General features: G+C 40.1%; 1 protein-coding gene across 1 annotated transcript; it reads right to left on the bottom strand.

The window, feature by feature from the left end:
- Positions 1-12766: 12766 nt before the first annotated feature.
- On the bottom strand, positions 12767-17506 carry LOC136950385 (ras-related protein Rab-5C-like). The gene is made up of 6 exons (XM_067244699.1): positions 17369-17506; positions 16394-16719; positions 14923-15074; positions 14505-14627; positions 13981-14074; positions 12767-13812 (listed from the first exon to the last, which is right to left on the bottom strand). The coding sequence occupies exons 2-6, from the start codon at positions 16557-16559 to the stop codon at positions 13685-13687; spliced, it is 663 nt and encodes a 220-aa protein (XP_067100800.1). The 5' UTR covers positions 16560-16719; positions 17369-17506; the 3' UTR covers positions 12767-13684.
- Positions 17507-17754: the final 248 nt, after the last annotated feature.

A 17754-nucleotide genomic window follows, 5' to 3' on the forward strand; every position in this document is an offset into this window, starting at 1 on the left:
TGAGGTACCACAAGATTCCCACCCCTATTAAAAAGATGAAAGGGGGGGGAAGAGTCGGGTAAATCCTTGCTTGTTTAGGGTACAATGAAAGTAACTTACAGTACATGGACAATGTCAAATATATTTATGTATATATTTAGTCATTTAGCAGATATATATATGACGCAAAAGGATCTAGAAAACTCAAAATACAACAGGAAAGTCAGAAATGTTGAACTTCCCAGGGCCTTAAAAACAAATATGACGTGGAACCCTAAAGCGAGAATTGTCTGATAGCACTGAGGTGCAGTATGTCCCACAGCTAATTAGCCATCACACACACACACACACACACAGAGGTGTTCAAAACGGTGACTTTTGCAAAGTGTGTTGCTAAAAGTGAGAAAATGCCCTGAAAAATAGGACAAGGTGAAAGCAGGCAAAGTCTATTTTTGGCCTTGACAATGATATTGTTCCAGCCAACTTTCACTCCTCTCCCCTACCTGTAACACTATACAGACAAATGACCTAGGTGAATGGCCATTCCAAATATAGCCTCACTAAAGCATCCTGTATTCAGTTGACAAAGACACAATTCTTGTTATGAAAGTTTTGAGGGAAGTCTAAAACGCATGACTAAAGAATAACAAACACAGGAACGTGCACACGCACACTCGGCTGTCCATCTCTTTCCCCCATTAGAGTTATGACGTTTGTTCCTCTACTACCCAGACCTGAAAGCAGCACTCTGCGTGGGATGCAGTGCTTGACAGAATGAGACTGAGTGAGTGGGCAGTGGAGTCTATCCCTCCTCAACAGTCTTTCATTATTTAACCACAATCACAACAACTAAAGGCACTGCATTAGCCATGCTAATGCCTGTCAATCAAGTGTAATTTTCTCTGATTGCAGAGCTCTTGTGAACATCAATGCCAGAGATATTACAATTACAAAAGTAAAATGACTGCAGTGTAGCAAACGGATTGATACATTAAATAAGCACAATTATTATCCCCAAGACAAATTCAGGAGCAAAGCAAGTTGGTTGAGATAGTCAAGTAGCCGAGCAGGACCAAAATTAAATGAAACATGAATTGACAACGAGTCTTTTGTTACATGAACCTAAAACTTTTCTGGAACCACAGCTGCTTGATTTTACATTTTACAGTTTTACTGAGGGCTGCCATGTCACATTTCAAAACAGAGTGCAATGGGAATCAGAATCAGAATGGGATTTATTCGCCATGAAAGTTTGCACAGACAAGGAATTTACTTTGGCAGGAAGGTGCATACAATAAACATATAGGGACCTAAAATTTAAATATGTGGACTATCTATACTAATGGTACATAAACTAGCAGTACTAAGTGGAATTAGAATTAAATAAAATATACAATAAAATAAAGAAAGAAAAAGAAAGAAAGAAAGCTGATGCAATGAGGAGTTTATAAGAACAGAATTTGAGTGGAAGAGGAAGTACTCTCTAACAATGTCCAAAGGTACTGTGCACATGACTGCTAGTGCCAATAGATACACTCAGATGAAGAAGTTCAACAAAACCATCTTGTTTCATAAGAGAACTTTTGTCGTGCTGTGGCCTTGGTGCTTAGCTTTGGCTGTGTGCTGTTTTCACCTACTGTGAACCATCCATTATTGTCCTCTGACGATGATCTCCCCTAGACTCTAGACTGCACAAATGCATAAATGGCGGTTGACTCAGCTGGGGATACAGTTTTATTAAAAAAAATACATCCTCCCCTCTGGACAAAATGATACGGTAAGAGTAGGCGAGAGATTGGGAAAGAGGGAGAAAAACATCTCTTTGGATCTGAGACACAGTCTGCCAACCGCCCCCTCCTGTCCTCATTCAGGTTTGCTGCTGAGGCTGGTATAGACTTACCTCTGTTGGAGAGGAGGACGTACGAGGAAGAGGAGTGATTGTGAGGTCATAGAGGGTTTTGTCACTCAAGCTGTATGGATTTAATGAGGAACATACAGTTTGAAATATAATTTAGTTTGGGTATATGAATTGAAATTGTGAGTAAATCTGTAATAAACAAGTGCAAATTCGCAATAGCTATGACCACGCATGCAATTTTAGCGGACCAACTGACCCACCGATCGACCAAGTCACGACCAACCTGACCGCTAGAGTGAGCTATGGAGCTGCTAGTCACAGCTACAAAGCGTATAAGTTAGCAATTTCCACTTAACTAACCCCTACATTTCTAGCCATTACATACTGCTGCAAAGGACATTCCTCCTGGGGGTAGGTCAAAGTCGCACCCCTCGATTGCAGACACATCTGCCTGCTGTGTTGAACCTATGCCCAGCCCACCATACACCCCTAGGGGATGTGTAAGTAATGAACCATATCACACCCTCCCACTGCCAGAATCTCCCTCAAGGTTTATCCTTTTACAGCGACATGAGCGTAGAACAGACTTCCAACCAGCTCCATACATTTTAAGTCCCAGTAAAGCATATGTTTTTTAATTCAGTTCAGTCCATTGAATCTGTAATTTTGAAATATAAAGGGTTTTGCTGCACTAAACGTAAGCACACCACATTGTTATCCTGATTGGTAGAGTTAAATCTAGTTTAACGTTTTTACATCTCTTTCACTTCGTTTCCAATGGCCTATTTGAGAGGTGACTTTAAAGAATGTTCCTAAGATCACAGAATACAGAGCCTTTCTGTACCATATTTACACACTGAGAGGTTCATGTGGACTGATGGGGAAAGCCAGGAACGTTAAAGGCCTGTGTGTGTGTGTGTGTGTGTGTGTGTGGGGGGGGGGGGGGGCTGTGTGTTTGTGTGTGTCTTGTACAATATTTTAGACAGGTTGGTCTTTGTGATGCATACAGTAGTCCTTTAATAATCACCCTTCGTGTGTTACTGCAGATGTGCCCAAGGATATTAGTAATACTGGAACAATAAGGTTATTTTTGATTAAAGTATCAAGTATTTTGATGTGACGAGGCATTCCATGAACATATTTAACAGCACAGGGAATTTTAACTAAACGTATCAATCTGCTTCCATTAACAACCGTTTGTCACTAGTGGACAGGAAAATGTTTACGTGTTGCTTGGCAACAGTCCAATCCCAGTCCAGTGGCAGAATTATTTTGTGTTAGCAGAGCCAAATAAATGATTGAATAAACAAACAAATCATAATCTGATGTCATTTTGTTAACTAATGGAGCTTGTAGAATTGTTGTATGAAATCAATATCATACTCAAGGTTGTGCATAATTGCTGAATATCAGCATGGCTGTAGGTCATAGGTCATAATCACAGCCCTGCTAATATATTCAGCAATAACGTACTCCCTCTCATGTATTGCTTAACCCTTGTGCTGCCTTCGGGTCACATGACCCAAAGGTTCATAACGAACCATCGTTGTGTTTACCCAATTTTACCCAATACAAAAACAAATAAAAATAATTTTCTTTTAACCTTCGCAATGTGGGGGGTCTGAGACAGCCTAACGGTTAAAAGAAAATTCTTCACTTTGTTTTTGTATGCGGTAAAGTTGTCGCAATACGACGGTGGGTTACAATGACTGATGGGTCAGAATGACCCGAAAATAACACAAGGGTTAAATGTCAAATAGATTTAATTATGTTTAGCCTAAAGTCTTAATCTTGACAGCTTAAGTGAAACACTGCATTTACACAGAAATAGTTTGTAGATGGTGGGTCTAGACTATATCAAATACCAAAGACAACCTGAAAGATTTACTGTAGCTTACTTACGCAGAGGTGCAATTGATGAAGCAAAAATGGGGAAAATGGTCCACTCAGGGACTGAATGGTACAAATGAAGAAGCCAGTTGTTCCAGGCAGTTGTTACTCTTTGGAGAGCGCTTTACAGCTCGGCTTCGACTGACTTGTTCAATTATTTTACTTGACTATTGATCCTTTTTAGTCAATTTTCACATTTCAACAGTGTCCCAAAAGATTTTATTTTTTATCCTAAGCTCCATATACTGTTTCTTTCAGAGAATTTACAGAGATGATGGAAACTGCACTCTCTTCCCTCCAGTGCCACCAGGCAAAGGTCCTAGGAAGCTCTGAAGAGAGGATTAAACTGGGACTGTGGTGAGAGACAAGCAACTGACTCATAATCACAGCCAAAATCACTCTTTGCTCTATCCCTTCAAGGATGGAAGACTATTTGACAGAGATGGAACAGAGATGGGGTGACAGAGTGATTTGTGGAAAAGCAATCTGTTCAGGAGTCTTTTATAACAATCAGGTGATTGCAAAGTGATAAGAATACCCTTAAAGTAGCCTGACGCATTTTCGTCTGCAAGGGCAAAACATGACAGATTATGGTTGTAGGCTCCCATGTGTCATTGGACAGGTGGTGACCCCATCATAGCCTGCCCCCAGTCCCCTTAACATATTCCACTATGATGCCGTGCACCCCAGTGATTTAACTAGGAAACGTAATGCATGATGGGCTAACTGGAGCACATGAAAAGCAGACACCTTTCCTGTACAAAGTTTGTTAGTAGAAAGGGGTTAGTAGCAAGCAAACTGTAACATAAAACCAAATTTTCAGACAAAACATTAAAAAACAAAAAATGTAATTAAAGAAGCAAACGAAATACATCAAATTACCCATTTTCAATATGCCTAGTCAAGTACGACACATAAAAGATAAAAAATAAGAATAATCTTGATTTAGATTGAAAATCTAAATAAACATATATATTTTTTAAATGATAGGAAATGAGCTTGGCTGGTTGAGGATGTCCTTTAGGGAGTAGGGGAGACTTTATCAGCTGCACCATGAATCCTATGGCAGAGAAGGTTTGAGCCCACGCTGCTCTCTCTCCAATCTTGTTCCACATGATTATTCTCAATTTCACAGCTGACGGTTTTCACTGAGACAGACGACAGCGATGAAATGCTGTGGCATTGAGCTCGTCCAGAGCTGAGAGTGCATGCTCTGTCTGAGGTGAAAGAGAGGGGAGGGGACCGAGAGAGTGCATTCGCTTGGAACCTCCTGGCTCATGCCCAGGAGAAAACAGTGTTATCTGCAGCGAGCACGGTCATGTGTTAGATGAGGGAGCTGGAGGAGGAATGCTGAGGAAGAGCGAGAGAAACAGAAGGCCACAGAGGTCAGGTATCTATCCAGCCATCCAATAAGATACACACGGTGGCGATGTATAAACGACCACTGCCCCAGTCTGTGTCTTTGTAGGGGCATAGCCACATGGCTAAGATAGATGATCGCTGGCTCAGATGAGTTGCCTTCTCACCTACGAAGCACAGTGGACAGTGGCACACGCCGGAGCAGAGTGACCACACTATCTTGCAGAATCATGGTGAAAACGGGAGTCAGGTGGCTGAGCAGTTGGGGAATCGGGCTAGTAATCAGAAGGTTGCCGGTTCAATTCCCCATCGTGCAAAATAATGTTGTGTCCTTGGGCAAGGCACTTAACCCTACTTGCCTCGGGGGACTGACCCTGTACTTACTGTAAGTCGCTCTGGATAAGTGTCTGCTAAATGACTAAATGTAAATGAAAACAACTGTGTCGACCAAGTGAGTGGGCAGTGGGGAAAACAGGGGCTTTATTAAAGACAGCAAGACTCCTTTTCTATTCTGAGAATAATAGCATGGACATGTCGTTGGAATGGGCCAGCTGTCCACACATTACGGATCATTTGATGACATTTACATTTGTTGGCAGTGCAGTGAAGAGCCTTAAGAAGCAGAGGTCGTCTGTAGGGGACAGATAAGATGACGATCCTGCTTTCTCTCGGTAGATGACTGGAGATGCCCTGCCCACTCAGCTTGAGTGGAAGTGGAGCAATCCATGGCAACACTCACAGAAAGGACAACGGATGAGAAACATGCCTTTAAATGAGAAGTCAAAAGATAGAGTAGAGATGCTACTGTATTTGTGAGAGATATGTTGTGCCTGTGTGTCACAGTTTACATTTACATTTAGGCATTTAGCAGACGCTCTTATCCAGAGCGACTTACAGTAAGTACAGGGACATTCCCCCGAGGCAAGTAGGGTGAAGTGCCTTGCCCAAGGACACAATGTCATTAGCACAGCCAGGAATCGAACCGGCAACCTTCTGATTACTAGCCCGATTCCCTAACCACTCAGCCACCTGACTCCCCATGAACTGTTGGACTCCCCATGAACTGTTGACCATTTGTAGACTGCTGCCCAGGACTTCAATCTCCTGGAGGCCTCAGGAAGTCTAGTCGTCAATTAAAATGTTTTTGGATCATTTGTTGTGTCGTGTCATTATCAGTGCACCATAATGTGATGCAATGATACAATCAAGGATCTTAATGAGCGGTTACTGTTTCTGTAAAGCTACCACTACCAAAAGTGAGGGGCAATGTTTGTACAAGTTAATAGAAAACTCTCAAATGAATCACTTTCTGTGATATAAATGGTCTATTCAACCACCAGAACAATTGGGAAAGCTGTCACTGACACGAACATTTACTGTATCAAAGACAGAGAGGCCATTTAAAGGAATTCAACAGCACCACTCGCTCAGCACTTTCCGCCTTCGACAGCCAGGGGAGAACGCTGGCATCCGCTGAGACAGTACAGCAGGACAGTGAGCTTTTTGTCAAATGGAACCCCAATGAAATATTCAGCATGATGTTTGTTGTGTCTATGATTAGCAACAGTCTCTTTGCTCACTGCCCCATCTTTTTCTAGCTCTCCAGCACAGCCTATTTTAGATGGACAAGTGGAGTGCACGCACACATAGATAGCTACGGACAATAGAGACGTCTTCTCTCTATCTTCTGTTATGAATAGGCCTAAGCCCTGTGAAGTTGTACTCAAACTCTCTATAAATGTGTAAACTGAACAGCCAGACCTGTGCTTCGGAAAGGCGGCGCTACTTGATTTCAAAAGGTAGCCTAAATAACATAATTTACTAACTTTTTCAAAAACACTTGAGAGTAAATCACAAACCCATCCTCAGCACTGCAGTGAATCAATTGTAATATTTGCAATTGCTATTATTAAATTAGGCTTCAATACAGTTACATAGGTAAGTCCATAGCCTATAATTGCGCATGACACATTTCAAACTTATTTAAAGACCTTAACTTGAGACGAAGAGACCAATTTAAGACAAACAATGTAGCCTACGGTCGAATCAAGAGGTTTTGTTCTAAAAATCGGTCTTGTTTGTAGCCTTTCTCTACAGTTACTGTCTACTACATGTCACTTGAGCTCCCACATCAAAAAACACAGACGCGCCATGTCGTGGCACCTGGCACAAAATAGACTGGTTGCTTCTTTCACTTCAATCGATATATTCTGCGGTAAAATTGAACATATTACACTTATTTAGAATCTGGGTTGGTATACGAATGTTATCTTACCTGTTCTCGACCTTTTCAGAGTACCTCCTTTTGCGCTGCCGCTGAACATTTCGGTGTCTGTCAGCTGTTGCGGCGCGAATTGCAGGTGCAGTGGAAGCGTTGGAAGTGTCACGAGCGCGCCAAGACAGCCACGCTTGTTATGCCCCCGCTAGATGCAGTGTGCTCAGTAGTTGTCTCCAATGATTGTAACATGAGAAAAACGGGTCAACGTCATCTGTCTTCAGACTCAACAGATCCAGATAGAGTTCAAATCAATCTAGGGTGTTAAAATATTGCATTAAAAAAACAATTATTGATTTTTTATTGTGTGATGCAGAAGGATAAATGGGTGGGACAATAATACACAGACTAAGTCCAATCTATAGTCAAATATAGCCTAGTAAAAGAACACACTGTGATTGTGGGATCCAATTATCTGAGTGGCACATTGACCTTGGGCCAAACAGTTTCGAGTATTTTAGACAATATACATTTTCTAAATTATATTTGGTTATGGATATCTATGTTCACCTAAGAACCACATAATAGATATATATAAAATGATATATAAAATGTTGCCAGCTTACAGAATGTAGAAGCTAAAGTATCTGTAAAATTAGAGTTGGGATTGAGGTGGTCATTTTATTTTCATCCTTTAGGGTCTTTCATATAAATCTTATCGCATGATTCAGAATTTATTTTTAATAGACACTAATAAGTATTCATTTCCATTATTAATATCTCACTCACAAATGACTTCAAGGGTCAAGGTAAATACAGACCACATGTAATCTTCACCATGTAAAAAAAAATCTCTCTCTACCTTTAGGCCTTGTTTTGCCATGCAGGCCTTATCGCCCCTCCTCATTAACATTTTTGGGCTGCGTTCAAAAGCGGATGCCTGTGGGTGACTTTGGAAGCATACCACTACGGGCACATGCTTGTGTGAGCTCTAACCAGCGTCGCTCTCTGTGCGTGGGACAGCTGTCAGCTAGACAGTGATGTATGTGCTGTGGAAACATACTTGGAGTTTGAGCTATGTCCTTGCACTGGAAGTCCTCTGGCAACCCTGCTTGACCAGCGAGAAGGCTCCCCTAAAAATAAAGTGTGTGTTCATACACACACAAAAGAAAGAAAGAAAGAAAGAAAGAGAGAGAGAGGGAGAGAGGGAGAGAGAGAGAGAGAGAGAGAGAGAGAGAGAGAGAGAGAGAGAGAGAGAGAGAGAGAGAGAGAAAGAAAGAAAAGTGGAAAGTAAAAATCAATATGAAGTTAATGAAGAGTCTAGCCTTTAAGAACTGATGAGTAGTGAATTAAAGTATTGCTCCCATAACTTTGATCCACAGGCTTTGTGAGCTCCCATATAATGGAAGTATAAATCTTATCTAATGTGTATAAAGAAGCAATAATCTTGTGCTAATAGATTATCCATCTGAAGAAATGATTGAGAGGGGACTGAAAATATCTCCCATGGGTGACAAGTTATACAGTTTTATAGGATGAATAGTTGCAAAAGTTCAAGATGCTGGCAGCTGGAAACACATAACCTTTATAAACTTTTTGTTCTGAGTATCTCAAGGTTTGAACAGAGTCTCTAGCATGTAGGGCTTGAAAATAGGGTTGAGTTAAAAGGCAAGGAGATGTTAAAGTGCATAAAAATACAATGGTGGTCTTGTACATGTGCATTATCTTGAATGGTTTAATTTGGAGCCATTTTAAGTCTGCCCTCAATACTTCTCCTTCAGCTTATTTCAATCACAACCTTGCCGCCCCCCCAGACCCTTACGTCCCAATTTACCTGGTTGCCACAGTAACAGGCTTTGAAGTGCATACATGCCAATCTATCTTTCCCTTCAAAGTTAGACGAAAAATGCTAAATTGTGAGTGGTATCAAAGACTTTGGAGGAAGAGCTAGAGAGCAAAAGACAAGCAAATATTGACCCTCTGGCAGCTCTGAAAGATCTTATTACAGTTTGCTTGATGAAACAAGGTCACTTAATGGTATGACCCCAGATCATGGGTGGCAATTGAGATGGGATTAAAACTGATTGATGATTAAAAAATTGTCTGAATAAGGTCAATACATTTAAATATTGTGTAAAAAAAAAAATATATACATTTGAACATTGAACAGGACTGGCCAAATGGGCCTTATATCTGGTAAAAAAAAACATGATAATCAACACTAACATAAGTACACAAGTACACAATCAGAATTATTTAAAAAAATCCTGTTTGTAGCTAAACAAACACATTCAGGTTGATGAGAACATTACTATAAATGAGCCACACGTTGTCTTAATGCTTAGAGCTTGGGTAAACACAAAATGATGAAAAAGAGAAGCATAAATAAGAATGCTATTTTTAACAAACTATTCCAGCCGACTGGGAAATTTTAAGTGAACATAGTAGAGACTTGTCTTTTTACTGCAGGATAAGAATATGGTACATCATCATTGCCAAAGCTGAAGATAACACATTTCTCATTCTCTGAATGCCCTTGGCATTTGCCCAGTGTGTGTTTACCTAAGAAAATGGAAGAATCATATCAGGAACAGCTCAGGCTATCTCAGATGTGTTGCTCACTGCAATGGCAAGATAATTTACAAATCTGGTAGAGCTGTGGATTTCATTGGCATATCTGGATTTGGTGGTGAGGTTTTCACTTACTCCGTTTTTTCTCATACAGGAGGGACATGCTTTTTCTTGAATAAAAGGGGACATTCTCAAGGTCATTTCTTTGCACGTTTTTAACACATTATTGATGTACTGTAAGTCTGGGGTTCAAACCCATTTCCCTTAGACAAGTGATTGATGGATCTCCCACTTTTGTTATAGGTATCACCTCAGTTAAGCTCGTACGTGCTGATGGTGTCCTGGCCACGGCCATGCCCCAGTTATTCTTTTGTTATCTTAGTTCTCCCTGCCCTAGTGTTTTCTGTCTGTCTCCCTGGGTGTGTGTGTGTCCGGTCCAGGTCCGCAATTTTCTAGCTCCATGCACTCCTGCCTCTCGTTCCAATCACCCAGCTGTTATCCATTGTGTGATCACCCTGCCCTGTATATGTGTTGACTCCCTTTGTCAATCCTTGTCGCTTTGTTGTTGTCGTACCTGTGCGTATTCCCTCCTGTTCCTGAGTTTTTGACAAAAATAAATATATTTTGTGTTGTCATCCTTCCTTGCTTGCCTCACCCTGCATTTTGGGTCCACCCCCTGCACTCACACCTGACAGATGGGGGGGAACAGAAATGGTTCATTGGGTCCACCATAGCACAGAATGTGCCGGGAGGTTAATTCAAAAATCCCTGTTGTTATGACAACCAATGTTCATGGTAGTTATGGGCCAAACTACCAATTTAAGACATTTTGATGGGCTGAAAATGGAAAATAAAGAGAATATTATATAGGATCAAATCTGTAGGGCAAGCATTTATTTTCATTTTCCATGTCTTGCACTCTTTCTCTATCTACATCTACACATTTAAATTCATACTAGTGCTTGCCTTTGTGATTCACAACAGCAGTGTAGTATGAAATTAATTTATTTTTTCACAAAATGAAAGATTGACAGTACTGCCAAATCAGAAATCATTTACTCAGGGAACAGTGTCTGCATGCATGTGGCAGGCCAACCAAAAAGTATGTTTGTACGTGTTGTAAAAAAGGTGCTTTATTTGAGCTGCAATCTCAACCATAAAGTGATCTGACAGGATACAGTATATACGCCCATTCCAATTTAAAATCTTGACAGTGCCAGTTTGTTGCACCTTCTCAAAAATTGAAACTTTAAAGTAATGCTTTGGATGCCGGTCAAACCACAATTTTTTAACCTTTTATGTTTAGCTGTCATGATTTTCTCTATCCCAGTTTTCAGTGGCATTTGATATCTGACTTGAAAGACTTTACTCTTTAGTCTATTTCAGAATCCATCCAACATATATACCACTATACAAGAAATTAAGTATGCAAGTAGGATTTTTTTTTCAAACAGATTAACCACTTATGGTATTAGAAAACAATAGCACAATTAGCACAATTGCAAATTGGATATTGAATTACTAGGCAAGCATACATTGTCATTAGTTCACTATATTATAACCAATGCCATTCACAGTACCATTGTACAAAAAAAACAAGGCCAAGCATAAAAGCACAGTTCATCTAAAGAGTGAGTCACTGCATTAACCTGGAGAAACAAAAAGGGCAGTTTAGAGGATTAAAGCTACAGCTGTGAATTGGCAGGTCTCCTGCAAGACACTAGATAAGTTTTTTGCTACACACAAAGCGTTTTCTCACAAAGCAACACACACTCACAGGTAAACCACACACTAATATATTCAATGTTGTTTCACGGTAACGAAAGCACACTATAGATTCTCTCTCACACACACACAAACATACATTCTCTTCAGCCAAATGATAGCCTAAAAGGACACATTTTTGTACTAAATTCCGGATCACGTTTTTTATTTAGTAAAGAAAGTGAAAAGGCTCTCATAATTCAATCAACCTATCTACCATTGGAGTTATTTTATTTGGTGATTCAATTAAAATAATTCTACACAAAACATTACGTAACATACCAGAGCATTGCAGACATTATGGTATATTCTATGAAAAATGTGTTCTATGGAAAATGCATTTCAGGGGAATTATTTGGCAAACTAAGAAATTACAAGCAAAGTTAGTGCTGTCCTGCCATCTACTGGTCAAATGCAATAAGAACAACTATTTAGACACAAAATTATCCCTTTTTTTTTTTTGTTGCAGGACCTGATTTTTTTTTTGTTGCAGCAGGCAAAATTACTATTGATGCCACAGCATAAAACCTTTTGTTATTATACATCACATTTACATTTAGTCATTTAGCAGACACTCTTATCAAGAGCGACTTACAGTAAGTACAGGGACATTCCCCTGACATGTATACTTTAACAAAGAGATGACGTGCAGTCTTGGGGATTCCAGTAGACAAGTCCAAAGGCCATTTAGAGACAATGTCAGATATGGTAAAATAATTTCAACCTGCAGAACTATTTAAGCAAAACACAAATAAACAGAAGATTGAGGATTGTCATGTGACGCGAGGTGACCCTTATTTTGATGTGTATACTATCCCTTTGTAGATTGGTTGGTAGAGTTCCTTTAAGGACCACGGTAGGGGTTCTTCACAAAGCAGAAACAGCAAGCCAATGAAAGTTACTAATATTTTTCTTTTTGGGATACTTTAAATTGAATGTCACTGGAATGTAATTCTTTGGAAACGTAAAACGTGTGTAGTACTATTATAATAGCTGCACTTCCTACTAAAATGACATTTTTATCATTGGTATGCCCTATTCTGCTAATTATTCATGAAAAGTATTTATATATAGTCCAATCTGAACTCATAAATCTACATTCTGGACAATTATTTTCACCACATACAAACTTTTTCTTCTGGCCTTAGAATTTATTTTCACATTTACTTTACAGATTCAAAAAAACACAAGATGCTAAAAATGACTGATGTCATAGGTGTTAATGCACATTGGGTACATAATTAAATTTGATGCACAGATCAGAGATATCACATTAGGTGTATCCAATGAAATTATACACTACTGCGCCACAACAGTGGCTTTACCAAAGGCCCATGTGGTTTTCCTGACCATCTCTCCTGACCAGGAAAAAACTGAGGATCTTTGCAATGAAGGCTGTTGTTAATTTACAAAAATGGAGAGAGAGAGAGAGAACTGGGAGGTGTTAAGACACATTTTCCCCTTTGAGGATCTTTTGGGGGTTTCCAGATGAGGAAGATCAACACGGAAGGAAAAGATCGGAGTGGGGTAGAAAATAAAGAAAATGTAGCATGCACCCATCACCTGGACACGAAGAAGGTTACAGCAATGGCCATGATAACACTCCTCAAGAGCATTAAGACATAATCCAGGTAATATTTGAATTAAATAACACAAATAGGTTGCTTATGGGAGAACAAAGATTCAAAGAAGTGAGGGGAAGAGAGAGTGATATAAAAAGAGAGAGAGATCGAGATATATATATATATATAGAGAGAGATATAGGGAGACATAGAGAGAGAGATATAGGGAGACATAGAGAGAGAGATATAGGGAGATATATAGAGAGAACAACATGGAAAAGAAATAAGAGAGGGCTGTGGTAGCTTATGATAATTTTTTTTAAACACTCCTTTCAATCAAAGGGGAAGAGAAAATCTCATCTGTAATCTCAGTTTAAGTGCGGAGGGCTAAGTGGTTCCGGTCTCCGGCCCTCGCTGGGCTCTAATTGGTTGTCATCCTGACAACATTGTTGTTCAGGGCTCGCTTGGTAAGTTCATTTCCATTGGCTAGTTGCTCCCACCACAGCATTGGCCACTGCGACCCTGGGGGGCAGGTTCTTGTAGGTCCACACCAGGTCTGGTCCGGCCCCCTGTTCCAGCTCCACCTTGTGGCTCGTTCTTGGGCAGCTTCTTGGCTGCAGCGGAAAAAACAACAACTTCTTAGCCACAGCAAAAGACAACTTAGAACTAAGAATGAGAATTAATTAACAAGATTCCGAGTAACGAACCCCCTTTGCTTTTCATACTTTTCAATGGTTTTTCTTTCATTTAGACAAGCTGTCTAACTGTCATGTTATTCTTACCTATGGCCATGAAGATTTCGTTCACGTTCATGGCAGTCTTGGCTGAGGTCTCCATGAAGAGTAAGCTGTTATCATCAGCGTACGCTTGTGCTTCCTAAAAAAAACAACAACGCTATTACACTTTTTGTTGTTACCGGAGTGGCCCATTAACCTCGAGTATACATATCACGGCATAAATGTTCCCTTTTTTAGTTTATTTTTTCAATCTATGGTAAACATCAACCTCCATGTAGGGAGGGAGTCAGGTGGCTGAGCGGTGAGGGAATCGGGCTAGTAATCCGAAGGTTGCCAGTTCGATTCCCGGTCAAGCCAACTGACGTTGTGTCCTTGGGCAAGGCACTTCACCCTACTTGCCTCGGTGGAATGTCCCTGTACTTACTGTAAGTCGCTCTGGATAAGAGTGTCTGCTAAATGACTAAATGTAAATGTAGTATACCATTTCATACTGACTAATACACACATAGTTGATGTCACATTTGATATATCATACTGACTAATACACACATAGTTGATATCACACTTACCTGTTGGTCAATGGCTCTTTTGTTAGCTATGTCTGCCTTATTGCCAGCCAGAGCGATCACTATGTTGGGACTGGCTTGTCTCTGCAGCTCCTTCACCCAGTTCTTTGCTCGTGTGAAAGTATCCTGCCATAACATGACCAACAACAATCAGTTTGTATTCAGTCTATTTTCATTAACTGGAAAAAACATGACAATCTATTAATTCATGCTATTCAACTGTATATTTAATCAGAAAATTGTCATACAATTGACCAAATAAGGTTGTTTTCTGATATTTAATAGAATGTGACTTTTTTTAGGATGAGAGGATTTTTATTTATTCGTATCTTGCATGTTCATTTTAGATTTGTTTCAATACTTTTCATCTCACAATTTAACTAATTCTGGGCTACAAATTGTGACCAACAAACAAACATACTGTGTTAGTGATGTCATAGACCACAATGGCCGCCTGGGCTCCTCTGTAGTACATGGGCGCCAGACTGTGGTAGCGCTCTTGTCCGGCCGTGTCCCAAATCTCAAACTTGACTGTCGTGTCGTCCAAGCAGACCGTCTGTGTGAGAAAGGCAGCTGGAAAGAAGGAAGAAAAAGAGAACCGCACAGAAAATGACAAGAATGTTTTCTGGAATAAAAAAGGTTTATCAGTTGAGATTAGCTTATACCAATACTGTCGTAGCTTGCATTGTCTCCCAGCCTCCGACAAACTTTGATTTTTTAATTTTTGTTTTTTTAAACATATGACTCGATCAATGATTCCATTGTCAACCTTACTTTTGTAACTTGATACTAAAGCCTAGCCAATCAATGAAGGGCCTTTGTGCGGAGACATGCTTTCAGTTGCAGTTCCTCACATCAGGACAGTGGCCCTGATGTGAGGCTATTATTTTGCTTTGAGTCAGCCAACAAGCAAAATAGGTTAGGTACACACATTAAATGAATTTAGAAGCACACACACAAGTAGAGTCAACATTAGCATACTTCAAAGGCCTTGATGAGGAACAATGAACTGTATTCCAATCCCAACCATGGTGTTTAATAACATCTGATATTCTGACAAAACACATTGATACAATGGGCTTTATGTTACATAACTTCAATTGTGTAAGGCGACGAAGATAACGAATAATGGACAGTATAAAAGAGGAAAAAAGCTACTGACAAGTGGATTCATCAGGAACAGGAATTACTAAGCCCCACAGTTTCACAAACAGTATGAACATTGTAAAAACAAACATTTTCAGGGTACTGAATCTTACCACATTACCCAAGCCTGTCAGACAGGTCTTGAGTTGTCACAATGAACTCACTAGACTGGCCCTGCGACTTCAGAGTTAAAGATCCAACACAGATTCAAATCTACTGGATGTAAGCTTTTAACACTTCACTCGGCTAGCAAAAAATTCTTCAATCACCTGACGCCATTGGCAGTAAACAGCCCAATAACGCAAGTTGTATCCTTTGACCCCTCACATACTTTATACATAGGATACATTTTTTATGCACATTGTGTTGTGGGTCAGTGATGGTTATCGTGTGCGTTTATGCAGCAAAAGATACATAGTTTGATTTTTTTGTTGCAGTCTTACTGCATAATGAAGCTGCATCAATTGTGTTGTCTAAACAGACCAGAGGACGCTTGACGCAATTTACCCTGCTTTTGTCATCGGACATATTATCAATGAAGACGAGTGAGCAAAGCCCTGGTATCTATTTGAAACCATGACCATCTGTACCATGTTTCATTCTGTAAATGCTAGGATCATGAGCAGATCATTTGTTTCAGAAATATTTGGAGCACCAAAGTTTTAAAAACACTTTAACCACCACCAGATTGTTTTGACAGAGGTTGATAAGACAAATGGTTTAACCACCCAAATGCAATGCCTTACCTCCAATAGTGCTCTCCTGATATTCGTGAAACTGGCCCTTGACAAAGCGCAGAACCAGACTGGATTTCCCCACAGCTGATTCCCCTAGAAGCACCAACTTGAACTGGCAGATTTTATTTCCAGCTGCTGGACCGTTGGGTCTCGCTGGTCCTCCACGACCCGCCATGGAGCTGAGAGGAGGCTACCCTTGGTGAGAGGTGCCTGGACTGGGCCACAAAAAGTTAGGCAGCACGGGTGGAGGTTGTTGAAGTCTTTTGAAAAGTTGTTGTTAGGTTTTGGAGGCCACAGCAAGGGTAGTAGAATCAGAGATATCTGGAACCTGGAATCTGGTAAAAATGTAAAGAGGTTAGTTTAGAGTCTGACAAAGCCCTAAAATGTGGTTGAAAATTACCTTTAGGACATCTAGTCTAAAAATAGCTGCCTGTCTAACTGACTAATGCACTCTGTTCGGTGGTCAGTTCCTGGTGTAGGCTGGCTGGAAAGTCCCTCAAGGTGTAGGTGTAAGTGGAACTAATAGAGGGCCACTAACGTTAGACCTGGCTCACTTTGCATGTATCCAGCCAGCTTTAATACTTAATACTGCGAAATAAATGTGTCTTTAAATGACTTAGTAATGCTGTGGCTAAGGTAAGGACGGTTTGACAGTTATTTGAACATTAACTTTCCTTTTCTGTCCATATTCTATTGGCTAGCTAACACTTCAACGCACGCAAAGGTGTACACAGGAAGATCAGATGTAATCAGATCACCTACTGGCTAGTTAACTTTCTAGTTTTCATATTAGTTTCGGTTATTTTGGCATATCTCGTGACACATTACTAGTCGGAATCGCTCATACTATCTGGCTAGCTTTTTCGCTTGAGAGCTAACATTAGCCACTTTAGCTATTTAGCTTAGCACAACTGGAAAATACAAATATGTCGCAGGATACATAAACATGTCGGAATGGTGTAGAGATGCACGAGATTTTCTTACCAAAATCAGAAAACAGACATAAATCGTAGAAGTAGGATTCCCAATGGTATATGTTTCTTGTGTTTTCTATTTCGGACACTTTTCAGTTTAGCAAATAACCCAGTCCTTACTTCCGCCTTGCATAACCGAGATTCCGGGATTCGCCCATCACCTGATACGAGCTCTTGACCAATCCCATGCTAGACTTTCGTTTAACAGTTAACATCAAGGAGATTATGATATTCAATGCGATTCCTGGAAACAAAATTACATAGAGATACACTGGAATTATGTTTATTGGCATCACAGTCAAAGAGAGATTTATGTGTGTGGGTACAAAATACATCACACTGCTTTGTGTTAAATTGGACTGTACTCATTCTGTACATGTTCCCTTAACTATACAA

This window comes from Osmerus mordax, chromosome 10 (assembly GCF_038355195.1).
Source record: "Osmerus mordax isolate fOsmMor3 chromosome 10, fOsmMor3.pri, whole genome shotgun sequence".
Classification (NCBI taxonomy): Eukaryota; Metazoa; Chordata; class Actinopteri; order Osmeriformes; family Osmeridae; genus Osmerus; species Osmerus mordax.

Excerpts from the sequence above, each read along its gene's own strand:
- LOC136950385 (XM_067244699.1), bottom strand. The coding sequence starts at position 16,559 with ATGGCGGGTCGTGGAGGACCAGCGAGACCCAACGGTCCAGCAGCTGGA. Across the intron at positions 15,075-16,393 it reads TCAGGAGAGCACTATTGGAG|CTGCCTTTCTCACACAGACG; the intron begins GTAAGGCATTGC and ends CCTTCTTTCCAG. Across the intron at positions 14,075-14,504 it reads AAAGAGCCATTGACCAACAG|GAAGCACAAGCGTACGCTGA; the intron begins GTAAGTGTGATA and ends TGTTTTTTTTAG.